General features: G+C 42.7%; 1 protein-coding gene across 3 annotated transcripts in view; it reads left to right on the top strand.

Annotated features, from left to right (window-relative positions):
* The window catches only part of exoc4 (exocyst complex component 4), a 572,850-nt gene that overhangs the window by 509,509 nt on the left and 48,769 nt on the right, over positions 1 to 14,572 (top strand). For 2 of the 3 annotated variants that reach the window (XM_063073038.1, XM_063073040.1), the window contains exon 13: positions 5,057 to 5,235. In XM_063073038.1, the coding sequence (XP_062929108.1) occupies positions 5,057 to 5,235 (179 nt within the window). Of the gene's footprint in view, positions 1 to 5,056; positions 5,236 to 6,718; positions 7,238 to 14,572 lie in introns of those variants that run through there. The other variant, XM_063073041.1, reaches the window with a different exon arrangement.

Genomic DNA, 14,572 nt, shown 5'->3' with positions numbered 1-14,572 from the left:
GTTTGTTGATTCTGTTGGTGTCTGCTGCCCTCAGCCTGCTGCCCCAGCACACAACAGCAAACAACATTTGCATTTACCCTATCTATACCCCTCACAATTTTGTATACCCCAATCAAATCTCCCCTTAGTCTTCTATGTTCTAGGGAATAAAGTCCAAATCATTTCAACCTTTCCTTATAATTAAGGTTCTTGTAAATTTTCAGTGCACTTTTTCAATCTTTCTGACATCTTTCTTATAGCTAGGCAACCAAAGCTGCATACAATACCCCAAATGCTCACTAACTTTTACTCAACTTCAACATAACATCCAATAATATAGCAATGTAAGATTATCCCTTTTTCCATCTAGAAAAGACCCTGTCCTTGATCACAGGTAAAATTATTACCTGTCGCCACTGTGACAGTGGCCACTCATTACTGATATACACATCATACAGTCTTTGATTGCAACTTGTGAATAAGAATGCCTCAGCCATTGAATAAAGCTACAACATTATGGCAATTATTAAATTCAGGCATCCCACCTCCCCTGGAAGTTCCGGGAGTCTCCCACATATTAATAGTGGCTCCCTGATGCCCGCAAATTATATACAATATCCCGGAAATTGACTTTTTTAAGAGCGAGCGTGAGAGAACGCGTGAGAAAGAACAAGAGAGCGAGCGCAAGAGCAAGAAAGCAAGCGGGAGACAGCGCGAGTGAGAGCGAGAGAGAGCGACAGCAAGAAAGCAAGCCCAAGAAAGCGAGCATGAGTGAGCAACCACGACAGAGAGCGCAAGAGCAAGACCGAGAAAGCAAGCACGTGCGCGAGAGAGAGCGACCATGAGCGGGAGAGCGCACGCGCGAGAGTGTTCCAAAAAAAAGAAAATATGAAACGTACGTCACTCCACTCTACACTAAAGTGTACCCCCTGCCTGACAGGGGTCAAAAATAATGACAGTGTTGCTCACTGCACTGTTTACAACAGTGACTTTTCTATTGCCCCTGGTGGGTTAAGACTGTAAAAGACATGTTGAGGTGAGTTTAACAGGTGTCATTCATAGTCATAGTCATAGTCATACTTTATTGATCCCAGGGGAAATTGGTTTTCGTTACAATTGCACCATAAATAATAAATAGTAATAGGACCATAAATAGTTAAATAGTAATATGTAAATTATGCTAGTAAATTATGAAATAAGTCCAGGACCAGCCTATTGGCTCAGGGCATCTGACCCTCCAAGGGAGGAGTTGTAAAGTTTGATGGCCACAGGCAGGAATGACTTCCTATGACGCTCTGTGTTGCATCTCGGTGGAATGAGTCTCTGGCTGAATGTACTCCTGTGCCCACCCAGTCTATTATGTAGTGGATGGGAGACATTGTCCAAGATGGCATGCAACTTAGACAACATCCTCTTTTCAGACACCACCGTCAGAGAGTCCAGTTCCATCCCCACAACATCACTGGCCTTATGAATGAGTTTGTTGATTCTGTTGGTGTCTGCTACTCTCAGCCTGCTGCCCCAGCACACAACAGCAAACATGATAGCACTGGCCATCATAGACTCATAGAACATCCTCAGCATCGTCCGACAGATGATAAAGGACCTCAGTCTCCTCAGGAAATAGAGAAGGCTCTGACCCTTCTTGTAGACAGCCTCAGTGTTCTTTGACTAGTCTAGTTTATTGTCAATTCGTATCCCCAGGTATTTGTAATCCTCCACCATGTCCACCCTGACCCCCTGGATGGAAACAGGGGCGCCTTTGGGAGACTTCGTGAGAACGTCTGGGAGCAGAGAGGACTCAGCCTTACCACCAAGCTGAAGGTCTACTGTGCAGTGGTCCTTACCACCCTCCTTTACGCCAGCGAGACCCGGACTGTCTACAGCAGACACGCCAAACAGCTCAACCATTTTCACCTGAGCTGTCTCCGCAGACTCCTCCACATCAGGTGGCAGGACAAAGTCCCCAACACGGAAATCCTGGAACGAGCTGGGCTCTGCAGCGTCTACACCCTCCTGCTGAAAGCCCAAGCCAGGTGGGCTGGACATGTGGTCAGAATGCCAGACAGCCGATTGCCTAAGCAGCTGCTGTACGGAGAAATGTGTCAGGGAAAGCGCTTAGTCGGGGGGCAGAAGAAACATTACAAAGACTGCCTGAAAGTGTCGACATCAACACGTGGGAGATGCTTGCCCTCGACCGTCCAGCTTGGCGCAGCAAGATCTCCACAGGAGCCCGTGCAGCTGAAGTCAGGCGCATCATCGAGGCGCAACGAAAGCGTGCTGTGCGCAAGGCCCGAGCAGCATCCACTGCCACAACAGCACCCACCCACTTGTGTCCCACATGTGGGCGAGCCTTCAGGGCCCGGATTGGCCTCATCAGTCACCTCCGGACCCACAGCCACCAATCTCCCATTTGACTTTGAAGCCATGGTCATCTTCGACTACGAAGGACGAACAACAACAACAGCTCTCCTCAGGTTTACCACCAGCTCCTTAGTCTTTTTCACATTAAGCTGCAGATAATTCTGCTCATGCCATGTGACAACGTTTCCTACCGTGGCCCTGTACTCAACCTCATCTCCCTTGCTGATGCATCCAACTATGGCAGAGTCATCCGAAAACTTCTGAAGATGACAAGACTCTGTGCAGTAGTTGAAGTCCGAGGTGTAAATGGTGAAGAGAAAGGGAGACAAGACAGTCCCCTGTGGAGCCCCTGTGCTGGTGATCACTCTGTCAGACACACAGTGTTGCAAGCACGCGTACTGTGGTCTGCCAGTCAGTTCATTAGCATAGCTAATGTTATTTAAACTAGCTGGCTAGCTCCTAAGGAGCTACTGTATTGCAGACATCCCACCTTTCCCGGAAGTCTCCCGCAAATTGATGGTACTACCTCTCTGAAATGAGTTTTTGCAGGGTGGGATGTCTGTAAATTTTCTACCTGTTTCACATTCCCCAGCTAATTGATGCCTTTGATTCATCATAGAACAGCAGACAACGCACACGAATGAAGGGATGATTCAGGAAATGGTAAATTCAGGATTCATAGGAGAAGGGCTCGTTAGGCCGGAAGGGGTGTAACTGTGCTGTATCTCCAAGCAACAATTAAATCAGGAAAGGTCAATGTGCTATCAAGCAAACATATAAATGTGCAAAACCGTTAGAATAATATAGCTAATTTAATGGCACAGAGTTTAAAGCTGGGTTTGAGTTAAGTGGATAAAGTGGAGATATATTGCACAGCAACAAAGGTTGGAAAATGAATAAGCTTTCACAAATAATTGCTGAAAATTCCCAGTGTGACAGCCAGCATTGCGCTCTGTGAGTGCCAACAAGTGGGGGATACATAGGGATGCAAAATCACAAGGCAGTCTCCAACCATGTTCTGATTCAAGACTCCACCAGTGAACGAGTTCAAGGCTGTTGCAGCCTTTCTCTTAATGGTGGGGAATGCGGCCAGAAACAATCCATTTTTTGAAAGGAAATTAAATTGTGTATAGGTGTGAGATCGGCTGGTTAGGTTGTGTCGCAAGAGAGACCTCGTGGTTATTGTTCACGAGACCAAGGTGTTGATTGTGGACCAGGAAAGGGAAGTTGAGAGAATACAGAACAGTCCTCATTGAGTGGTCAGTGGTGGAAAGGGTAAGCAGCTTCAATTTCCCAGGCATCATTTTAGAGGTTCAATCCTGGGCCCAACACATTGATGCAATCGCAAAAAAAGCATGCCAGTGGCTCGTCTTCATTAGGGGTTTGAGGAGATTAGGTATGTTACCAAAGACGCTAGCAAATGTCTACAGATGTACTTTAGAGAGCTCGTTGCATCACTGTCCTCTATGGAGATGTCCAGACACAGAATCTTAAAATGTTTCAGTGGGCTGTAGACTCAGTTAGATCCATCACTGGCACAAGGCTCCCTGCCATTGAGGACATCTTCAAAAGGTGGTGCTTCAAGCATGTGGCATCCGTCAATAAAGGCCCTCACCATTCGGGACTGGCCTTCTCCTCATTGCTGCCATCAGAGAGGAGGTACAGGAGCCTGAAGAGTCACACCCAATGTTTTCAGAACAGTTTCTTACCCTCCACCATCAGATACCTGAATGGTTCATGAACCCATGAACACTTCCTCATTTTTCATCTTTTGCAATTTTATTTATTTTTGGAATATAAAGTAATTTTTATCTATTGCACTGTTGTGCTACCACGAAACAACACATTTCATGACATATATCAGTGATAATAAATCTGATTCTGATTGCAAGAGATAGGGATATGCATGCTCAATAAAATTTTCTTAACTTTTTATTTTTGCAGTTTTTTATGCTTTTCACTGTTTTAAGTGAATTTAATGTTTTCTGAAAGGTTGTGTTTTAAAATAGTTTTAAATGTTTTCTTTATAAATAGTTAAGAATTTCAAAAACAGCTCCAGCAGCTGACTCAACTAGTGCTTGAGTTAAACTGATCAAACTGGCTCCACACTGAATTCAAGAGAGCTTGCTTAACCTCCAACTGCTCTGGTGCAAGAACAGTAATAGTCACATTGTCCTTTGTCCTGTGACCAACCGTGCCTGTGACAGACAGCTGAAAGATATAAAACCCACCTTCAGGTTCAAAGCCAGCACTTCATCTCGATCATTAGTTGGTTGAAGAGAGAAAGCAGAGAATTGAAGCCTTTGAGCAGCACCAATGTTTCCTGTACTACTGAGTCTGGAGACAGCAACTTGAATTTATTCGGAGCCCTTAAGGTAGTAAAGCACACAAAGCATTTACCACCAATGAAAAGCCTGAAAGTTGATCAAGGAGCCAAGTGAAGTAGTGCCTTCAAGAAGCAATGGAAACAGAGATTTGGGGCTGGAATTCCATAATTCCAAACCAACATCCTGTAGGCCGATGACAAGCATGCTCCATTTCCGGTCATCATTATATCAGACAAACAGCTTAGTTTATAATGCTGACCACAAATGGAAAGCACTGTGTGAGACAAAGACTGTTAATATTTTTAATGGTGAACTTATGTTTGACCACTATTGATGAACTCATCCTTCCTCTTCAATGCTTTAATTAAAAAATATTTTTATTACAGAGCTGCTAATGCCAAGGAGTCTGAAGTCTTGACTGGCAATTTAGGAGACAAGCTTATACCACAAAATGAAATCTTACGAGATGTCAGTGACCTAAAGGCTCTGGCAAACCTGCATGAGAGCCTGGAATGGTTAGCTGCACGGTTAAAGGGCTTCTTCTCCAGTTTACCTACAGTTCAGTGTAAGTATTGAGTTCTGTTCGCATATTGGTCTTGATTTGGCTCAACATTCTGAAGCATAACTACAGAGTGAGTGAACCAATGTGAGTTTAGCATCATCCAAATCAATCTGATTTAGTAAAGTTATAAAATGGGATGGATGTTCATTCTCTCTCTCTCTCTCTCTCTCTCTCTCTCTCTCTCTCTCTTCCTCCTCCCTCCCCCTCTCCCTCTTCCTCCCCCTCACTCTCCCTCTCCCTCTCCCTCTCTCCCTCCCTCCCTCTCTTCCTCTCTCTCTCCCCCTCCCCCTCCCCCTCTCCACTCCCCCTCTCCCCTCTCCCCTCTCCCTCTCCCCCTCCCCCTCTCCCTCTCCCCTCCCCCTCTCCCCCTCCCCCTCTCCCTCTCTCCCTCTCCCCACTTTCTTCTTCTTTTCCCCTCATCATTCTCTTAGATACTAACTACCATATTATGGAAATCAAAACCAAAAACAGCATCTTGCATCTGTGTTGCATTATCGTTGTCATACTTCCATGAGTTTTTTGACCTGATCAGCTTCCCTTATAAGGATTACCTGTTATCAGTGACCCTCAAATACCTGTCTGCGGTTCAACTTTCAAGTGTATCCTTGTTTATGTTGACGACTCCCAGATCTACCAGACCTCTACTTATTTTGATCCCTTCACTGCTGTTATATTGTCTGAAGTGGTTGTCCAGCATCCAGTTTTAAATATCTCCTTTCTCCTCCAGCCGAATATTAGGAAAACAAGCATTGCCTTTGACTCCCTGTCACAAATTCACTGATCCCATTCCCTCCACTAAAACAAATCATAACTTCAACTTTATGTTCAACCCTAAGCCCTACGGCCTGTTTGTTGTAATAGCCATCTGTTTCCACTTCAGCAGCATCATCTGTCTCCATCCCACTTTACTTCAGTTGCATTTAAACCCCACACACTTGTCATCTCTTAATGTACTTTCCTGATGGATGTCCATACCTCAAAATTTTCATCTAATTGATGTGATTCATTTAATACCACCCACTCCAATCGACTACTAATTTTCCATTATTTCATTTTAAACTACACATTCCTCCTTCTGTCTTTAATTATCCCCTTTAGTGCCTTAACCTCTTAAACTTCTCCTTCTCTGATTTCGCTCTCCTCCCAACAACATACCTTTACAACTGTTTTTTTTTGTAATTTATTTTTTCTTGAATTTCATCATCAAACAAACATTTCCATAAGATATATTTCAGATACTGTACATATATATCATATAATCATATTTGTCACAAATCTCCACATAATATTTATCTGAGGTATAAATTATAGAAAGGAGAGGAAAGAAAGAACAGTCGAGAGAAGAAAACTATGTACAGAGCGGGGAGTGATTTTTTTTTACAACATATTCATTGACTTGTGAGAGTAAAATCAGGCCTATGAGGTGTTATGTAGTTAAACCATTTTTTCCAGTATGAATAAAATTGTTCCAACTTATGATTAACAGATGCTGTTATCGTCTCCATTTTGTAAATGTCCATTGTAATTTCCATCCATACTTTTAAAGTTGGGCTCTCCTGTGATAACCATTTCCTGGTAAGGGTCTTTTTACCAGCCACCAGCAGTACATTCATTAAATATTTATCTCTTTTCAACCATTCTTGAGGTATATACCCAAAATATATGGTCTTACTCTCTAAGGGTATTTCACATTTAAAGATATCTTTATTATGTATTCCACTCCAACAGTCTTTGATAACAGGGCATTCCCAGAAAATATGATAATGGTTTGCATTTTAATTTCCACAATTTCTCCAGCAAACAGTGGGGTTACTATCATAATGGTATTTCTGAGAGGGTGTAATAAAATATCTTACCAGGTTTTTCCACCCGAACTCCCTCCATTTCTGTGAACTGGTACACTTCCATTGATACCTCCATATTATTGTCCAGTCTTCCTCAGATATTATTATCCCTCCTTCCTTCTCCCATTTTGTTTTAATGTATGAAGTCGAATGTGTTTTAAGATTTGACAAACCCTTATACCCGCTTGAAATTATTCTACTACCGTTGTCTGAATTATATGTTTTTCTAAATAGCTCTATTGGACATGTACTTGCCTTGGTTACATTTTTAACCGTCCTATTAACGTACTGTCACATCTGTAAATACTGGTAAAACTCTTCCTTTTCCAATAAGTGTTTCTCTTTGAACATTTCAAAACCGAACAGTGTTCCTTCTTTCATTATATTGCAAATAGCTGTTAATCTTTTAGCTGTCCAGTCCTTAAATCTGGCATCCAGTTTGTTCAGCGTAAAATCCGAGTCATATGCATACCATTTAAGAATTGCAATGTCTCTCTCTAGTTTATATTCTTTTATAATAGTTTTCCATATTTTAAGAGTCCATTTCATTCACGGGTTGTCAATATTATTTATGTAAATTTGTAGGTTGTTATCAGCCAAAATTGCCTGTATGGGGATGGAAAGTATCCTCTCCTCAATGTTTTTCCATTGAGCATCATATGATGGGTTGCACCAGCATATCACGGCTCTCAGCTGTGCTGCAAAATAATAATCTCTTGGTTTGACCACGCTAACAGGCAGTCCTCTGCTGTTCATGTCTGTAGTCGCCTCTTCTATCGTCTGATATAGTCGTATCCCTTCTTGGTAAAATACCCTCAGTTTAGCAGGGTACGGGGTTTGGAATTTAATCGTTTCTTGCTTTAGTATTCGGTTTGCTTCAGAATATTCCTTCCGTTTCTGTAGGACCGCCAGGGGGTACTCATGAGCGAAGTATATTAACCTCCCGTTCCAAAAAACCCTCTTCTTACCCCAGGCCCTTTGTAGAATCTCCGCCTTGCTCTTGAATTGAAGGAATCTAAGTACTATTGAGCGCGGCTTACTTTCTCTGTCTCCGTGAGGCTGCGGGACGAGCGAACGATGTGCCCTCTCAATTTCAATCTCCATAGCTGGAGAATCTCCAGCTTTTCTACAAAGTCTATCATCGCAATCCCTTCATTCCTTCGGGAACATTATAAAAATCTTGATATTTTTCCGTCGCGATCTTCCCTCCTGGTCAAGCAATTTACTTTCCTGTTGATTTAATATTTTTATCGTCTTACTTAGTATCTGTTCCACATTTTGCACACGGTCTTCCACCTTCTCAATTTGAGTCTCTGCCACCGCTATTTTCTGATTGATGTTGGCGAGCTCTGACTTTATATCATTGAGTTGCTGTTTTCTATCTTTTTGGACTTCCCTCATCTCTTCCAGAGTCCTTATCATATTTGTTGCTTCGCCTGCACGAGGCCCAGCGTCAGCCTCACCACCACGAGCACGTGCAGGAGAGCTGCTTGTCGTACCTCTCTCTTCCATAGGCTCCGCAGTGATGCTTTCTTTATCTCCATTCTATCTCCCCATTCTTGCCCTCCTTATCAATTCAGATATTTTCAAAAGATCTTATATTTGATAGATTAACGGGACAAAATATGCGTTTTTTCCAGAGGAGCTTTTGACTTAAGCTACCATTCTGAACAATGACGTCACCGGAACCACAACTGTTTTTTTTTATACTCATCTGTTCCTACCCTAGGCTCTTGAATCTCCGTTCTAAATCAATCAGCGTCCCATCCCTCTATTCCCCCACCGTCCCTCCCACTTCTTCATCTTCCTTTCCTCCTTTACAATCTTCATTTAAAATTATTTTTCACTGCATCTGATGTGAAATCCTTTGGCTCAATCCCCACTTGTTCAATAGATCTCTGGGAAACCTTGGGCAATTTTCACTCTCAAACAGACTTAATGTGCTAATCTTCCATTGCACTGCCCTCCAACCCCCTAAATCCCAACCATCTCCTCAGACCACTTTCTAACCCCCTCCCTCCTGGTTTAATTCACTTATAACCATGCATTTCACCCCAACTAGCTCCACTTTCCTTTCCCTAATGGTTCCCATTCTCACCTTTCCTACTTATCAGATTCCAGCCTTTTTGTTTCGATAGTTCAATAGCTCCATTTGATATCAGAGAATGTATACAATATGCATCCTGAAATTCTTATTCTTTGCAGACATCCACAAAAACAGAAGAGTGCCCCAAAGAATGAGTGACAGTAAAAACTTAAGAACCCCAAAGACCCCACTACTCTCCCCTCCCAAGCACAAGCAGTAGCGAAGTTTGGCCCTTCGCCTCCCCCTCACTTATTTCATCAAAAAAAGCATCAGCTCCTTTCACCCACCAAGCAAGCAATAGCAAAGCCCCCAAGAAAGACCATGATCTGCAATACAACTAAAACTGATCATTCAACTAACAATTCAACATGCCACAGGCCCTCTCTGTTACTAATGTAGGGACAGAGAGGTGTCACACAGCGAGAGGGGAGACAAAAGCAAAACAAGTAGCTGATTTACGGTGTTAAAGTCGTCCACGTCACTTTTTTTCTGAGTTCTCCGACTCGAGAATTGCCAAACAACTCTCCCCCAACTGAGAGAGAGAGAGAGAGAGAGATTTGCCGAGCACAGAGCCCTCCAGAACGCAGATTATTATCTAAATGGAGTCAAGTTGGGAAAAGGGGAAGCACAACAAGATCTAAGTGTTCTTGTACATCAGTCACTGAAAGCAAGCATGCAAGTACAGCAGGCAGTGAAGAAAGCTAATGGCATGCTGGCCTTCATAACAAGGGGAATTGAGTATAAGAGCAAAGAGGTCCTTCTGCAGCTGTAAAGGGCCCTGGTGATACCACACCTGGAGTACTGTGTGCAGTTTTGATCTCCAAATTTGACAAAGGACATTCTTGCTATTGAGGAAGTGCAGCGTAGGTTCACAAGGTTAATTCCCGGGATGGTGGGACTGTCATATGTCGAAAGATTGGAGCGACTGGGCTTGTATACTCTGGAATTTAGAAGGCCGAGAGTGGATCTTATTGAAACATATAAGATTATTAAGGGATTGGACTCGCTGCAGGCAGGAAACATGTTCCCGCTGATGGGTGAGACCAGAACCAGAGGCCCCAGTTTAAGAATTAGGGGTAGACCATTTAGAATGGAGTTGAGGAAAAACTTTTTCACCCAGAGAGTGGTGGATATATGGAATGCTCTGCCCCAGAAGGCTGTGGAGGCCAAGTCTCTGGATGCTTTCAAAAAAGAGATGGATTGAGCTCTTAAAGATAGTGGAATCAAAGGTTATGGGGATAAGGCAGGAACTGAATACTGATTGTGGATGATCAGCCATGATCACAGTGAATGGCGGTGCTGGCTCAAAGGGCCAAATGGCCTGCTCCTGCACCTATTGTCTATTGTCTATTAAAACCAATCCAACATTTACAATACTACGTCTTCTCCCACCATCGTAGCTGTCTCCACCTACACATTCCTCACCCCCACCTGACTCCGTATGCCCAACAACCTTCGCCTTGTCCTCAGTGCATCAATCACCTACCACCCTGACACATCGCTCACCCTCTTCCTCTCTATTCTCAGGGTATTAATCGAAATATTGATGGTTCCTTCCCCCGCACCCATAGGCACTGCTCGAACTGCTGAGTTCTTCCAACAGAAAATTGGTCTTTTTTCATTGTACTCAATGTTTTATAAATGATAATGGGGAGCAATTTGTGCACAGCAATGTTCTACAATCTAAAAAAAACAATTGTTTTTTTTCTGGAGGTGTTCGTAGTAAAACACAGCTCTAGTGCCCTTCAAACACAGCTGCATGAGCTTTTGCACCTCCTTAAGAGCTGAAAGGTTAATGGTTTGAAGTCCCTTACAAAAGGCAGCATCCCATATAACACAGTACGAACTCATTATTGCTCTCAAGTGTTGGTTCTGTTTGTTTTGGAATAACGCTTGAATCTGTGACCTACTTATCTCTACCACAGGGTCAAGTATTCACTGGAACTGACTGGGTGACAGTCAATGATGAGTTAAGCTTAGTTTTAGTGCCTTAAACTTTTAAAATAGTTGAAACAAGAACACATATGAAAGCTGCATTTACTCTTGCCAATGAGTATACATTGTGGCCAGGGAGTACAACTTCTATGAATTTGAGAAAGTCTACAGATGCTGTAAATTCAAGCAACACACACGAAATGCTGGAGGAACTCAGCAGATCAGGCAACTTCTATGGAAATGAATAACCAGTCAACACTTCTGACTCAGACCCTTCCTCGGGACTGAGAAGGATGGGGGGGGGAAATGCCCGAATAAAAATGTGAGGGGAGGGGAAAGAGGCTAGATGGAAGGTGATAGGTGAGGTCAGGTGAGTGGGAGATGGAGAGGAAAGAATCTGATGGAAGAGGAGAGTGGGCCATAGGAGAAGGGCACTCAGGTGGGAGTCATAGGCAGGTGAGAAGAAATAAAGTGTCAGAATGTTGAGTAGAGGAAAGGAGAGGGTGTGATTTGTTCACCAGAAAGAGAAATGGATTTTCTTGCCATCAGGTTTGGGATACCCTGATGGAGTATAAGGTGTTGTTCATCCATCCTGAAGGTGGCCTCATCTACTTTTATGATATCATTTACGTGTTTATTTAGAGATACAGTGCGGAGCAGGCCCTCACAGCCCAATGAGCCGCACTGCCCAACAACTCACCTATTTAACCCAGGCCTAATCAGAGGACAATTTACAACGACAATTAACCTACTAACCAGTGCATCATTGGCCTGTGGAAAGAAATTGAATCATACAGAGGAAACCCAAGCAGTTACAGAGAGAACATACAGATTCCTTACAGATAATGCCGAAATTGAACTCCAAATTCCCAAACGCCCCAAGCTGTAATAGCGTCGCGCTAACCGCTACACTACCGTCATGAGCAGGAATAATCTGAAAAGGGATCCTGTGGTATAACAGCACCCAGAAAAAAACAAAGAGAAATCCCTCATGATTAATCCAACTTAAAAAAAACTTCATCTAATTAAAAAAAGTAAGATGGCATTTTGTTGGCATGTTTACCATTAGTGTTCTTAAAACAGATAAAAACTCAATAACCCATTACCGTATGTGTGTTATAATTAACATTAATATAAAACCGGGATGGCTAATAGGAGTGCTTTATCACAGATGACAGTCACCTCGCTGTTCATTATTACTGTTTACTGAGCTGATGGAAGTTGTGTAGCTGCTGTCTTATCTAGAGTCATTCGAAATTGGTTTTCATTTTATTAGGCTATTCAAGAAGGAAAAATGATTTTTTTTATTAATAATACAAATAATTTTCCTTGTCACATAATGTGAAATGTAATAAATTAAAGCTCAAAGTAACCCTTTGAGTGTTGATTTTTTTTTCCCCAGGGTAGTGCTACCTTAGTTAATATTCTCTGTCAGACAGAGGTTTCTTTATATTGAATTTATTGACAATGGTTTACCAGTGTCTCATGGGATAAGGAAAATTAAGGATTAAGTGAGAGTGGCAACCACCTTAATTTATTAATGCAGGAAAGTAATTTATTCTCAGGATCCAGGTATCATTAACAAAATCTGCATTGATTGCCCAACCCTGGACATCAAATGTAATATATTTGGTGTTAGAGAGTCCTTCAGTCTAGACTTAGAAAGCCCAGGGTTTAGGAGCCAATCAGAATGATAATCACTCATCAAGAAGAGAGGGAGGCAGAAGAAACTATAGGCCAGTTAGTCTGACCTCAGTGGTTGGGAAGATGTTGGGAGTCGGTTATTAAGGATGAGGTCTCACGGTACTTAGAGGCACATGATAAAATAAGCTGTAGTGGATATGGTTTCCTCAAGGGAAAATCTTGCCTGACAAATCTGTTGGAATTCTTTAAAGAAATAACAAGCAGGCTAGCCAAAGGAGAATCAGTTAATGTTGTGTGCTTGGATTTTCAGAAAACCTTTGACAAGGTGCCACACATGAGGCTACTTAACAACCTACAAGCCCGTGGTATTACAGGAAAGATTCTAGCATGGATAAAGCAGTGGCTGATTGACAGGAGGCAAAGAGTGGGAAAAAAAGAGAGCCTTTTCTGTTTGGCTGCCAGTGACTCGTGCTGTTCCACAGGGGTCTACGTTGGGACCGGTTCTTTTTATCTTATATGTCAATGATTTGGATGATGGAATTAATGGCTTTGTTGCAATGTTTGCCACGATAAGAAGATAGGTGGAGAAGCAGGTAGTTTTGAGGAAGTAGAGAGGTTACAGAAGGACTGAGATAGATTAGGAGAATGGACAAAGAAATAGCAGATGGTACACAGTGTTGGGAAGTGTCTGGTCATGCACTTTGGTAGAAGAAATGAAAGGTTAGACTATTTTCTAAATGGACAGAAATACAAAAAAAAGGACATAAAGGGTCTTGGGAATCCTTGCGCGGGATTCCCTATAGGTTAATTTGCAGGTTGATTCTGTGGTGAGGAAGGCAAAAGTGATGTTAACATTCATTTCCAGAGGACTAGAGTACAAAAGCAAGGATGTAATGTTGAGACTTTATAAAGTACTGGTGAGGCCTCACTTGGAGTATTGTGTGCAGGTTTAGACCCCTTATCTTCGAAAGGATGTGCTGAAACTAGAGAGGGTTCAAAGGAGATTCACGAAAATGATTCCAGGATTGAATGGCTTGTCACATGAAGAGTATCTGATGCCTCTAGTATTCACTACAATTCAGAAGAAGGAAAGGTGACCTCATTGAAACCTATTGAATGGTGAAAGGCCTTGATAGAGTGGATGTAGAGAGGATATTTCCTTTGTGAGAGAGTCTAAGACCAGAGGACACAGCCTCAGAATAGAGGGGTGTCCTTTTAGAATGGAGATAAGGAGGAATTTCTTTAACCAAGGAGTGATGAATCTGTGGAATTCTTTGCCACAGGCAGCTGTGGAGGCCGAGTCTTTATATATATTTAAGGCAGAGATTAATGGACTCTTGATTGGTCAGGGCATGAAGGGATACAGGGAGAAGGCAGGAGATTGGGGCTGAGAGGAAAATTGATTCAGCCATGATGAAATGGTGGAAGGACAATGGGCCAAATGGCCTAATTCTGCTCCTATATCTTGTCTTCTTGTGGTCTTACATCTTGGCAGAGCAGAATTTCAGTGTTCTTAAGTATCTGTAGTTGTGATTTGAAAAGTACTGATGAAGAAATGTTAACAACAGGAATTCTGCAGATGCTGGAAATTCAAGCAACATACATCAAAGTTGCTGGTGAACGCAGCAGGCCAAGCAGCATCTATAGGAAGAGGCGCAGTCGACGTTTCAGACCGAGACCCTTCGTCAGGACTAACTTCCTTCAGTTAGTCCTGACGAAGGGTCTCGGCCTGAAACGTCGACTGCGCCTCTTCCTATAGATGCTGCTTGGCCTGCTGCGTTCACCAGCAACTTTGATGTATGTTGGATGAAGAAATGTTGCTGCTTTTCTT

Source organism: Mobula hypostoma, chromosome 20 (assembly GCF_963921235.1).
Source record: "Mobula hypostoma chromosome 20, sMobHyp1.1, whole genome shotgun sequence".
NCBI classification, from domain to species: Eukaryota; Metazoa; Chordata; class Chondrichthyes; order Myliobatiformes; family Myliobatidae; genus Mobula; species Mobula hypostoma.
The sequence above is the reverse complement of the archived record's forward strand: the minus strand, read 5'-3'. Positions and strand labels throughout refer to the sequence as shown.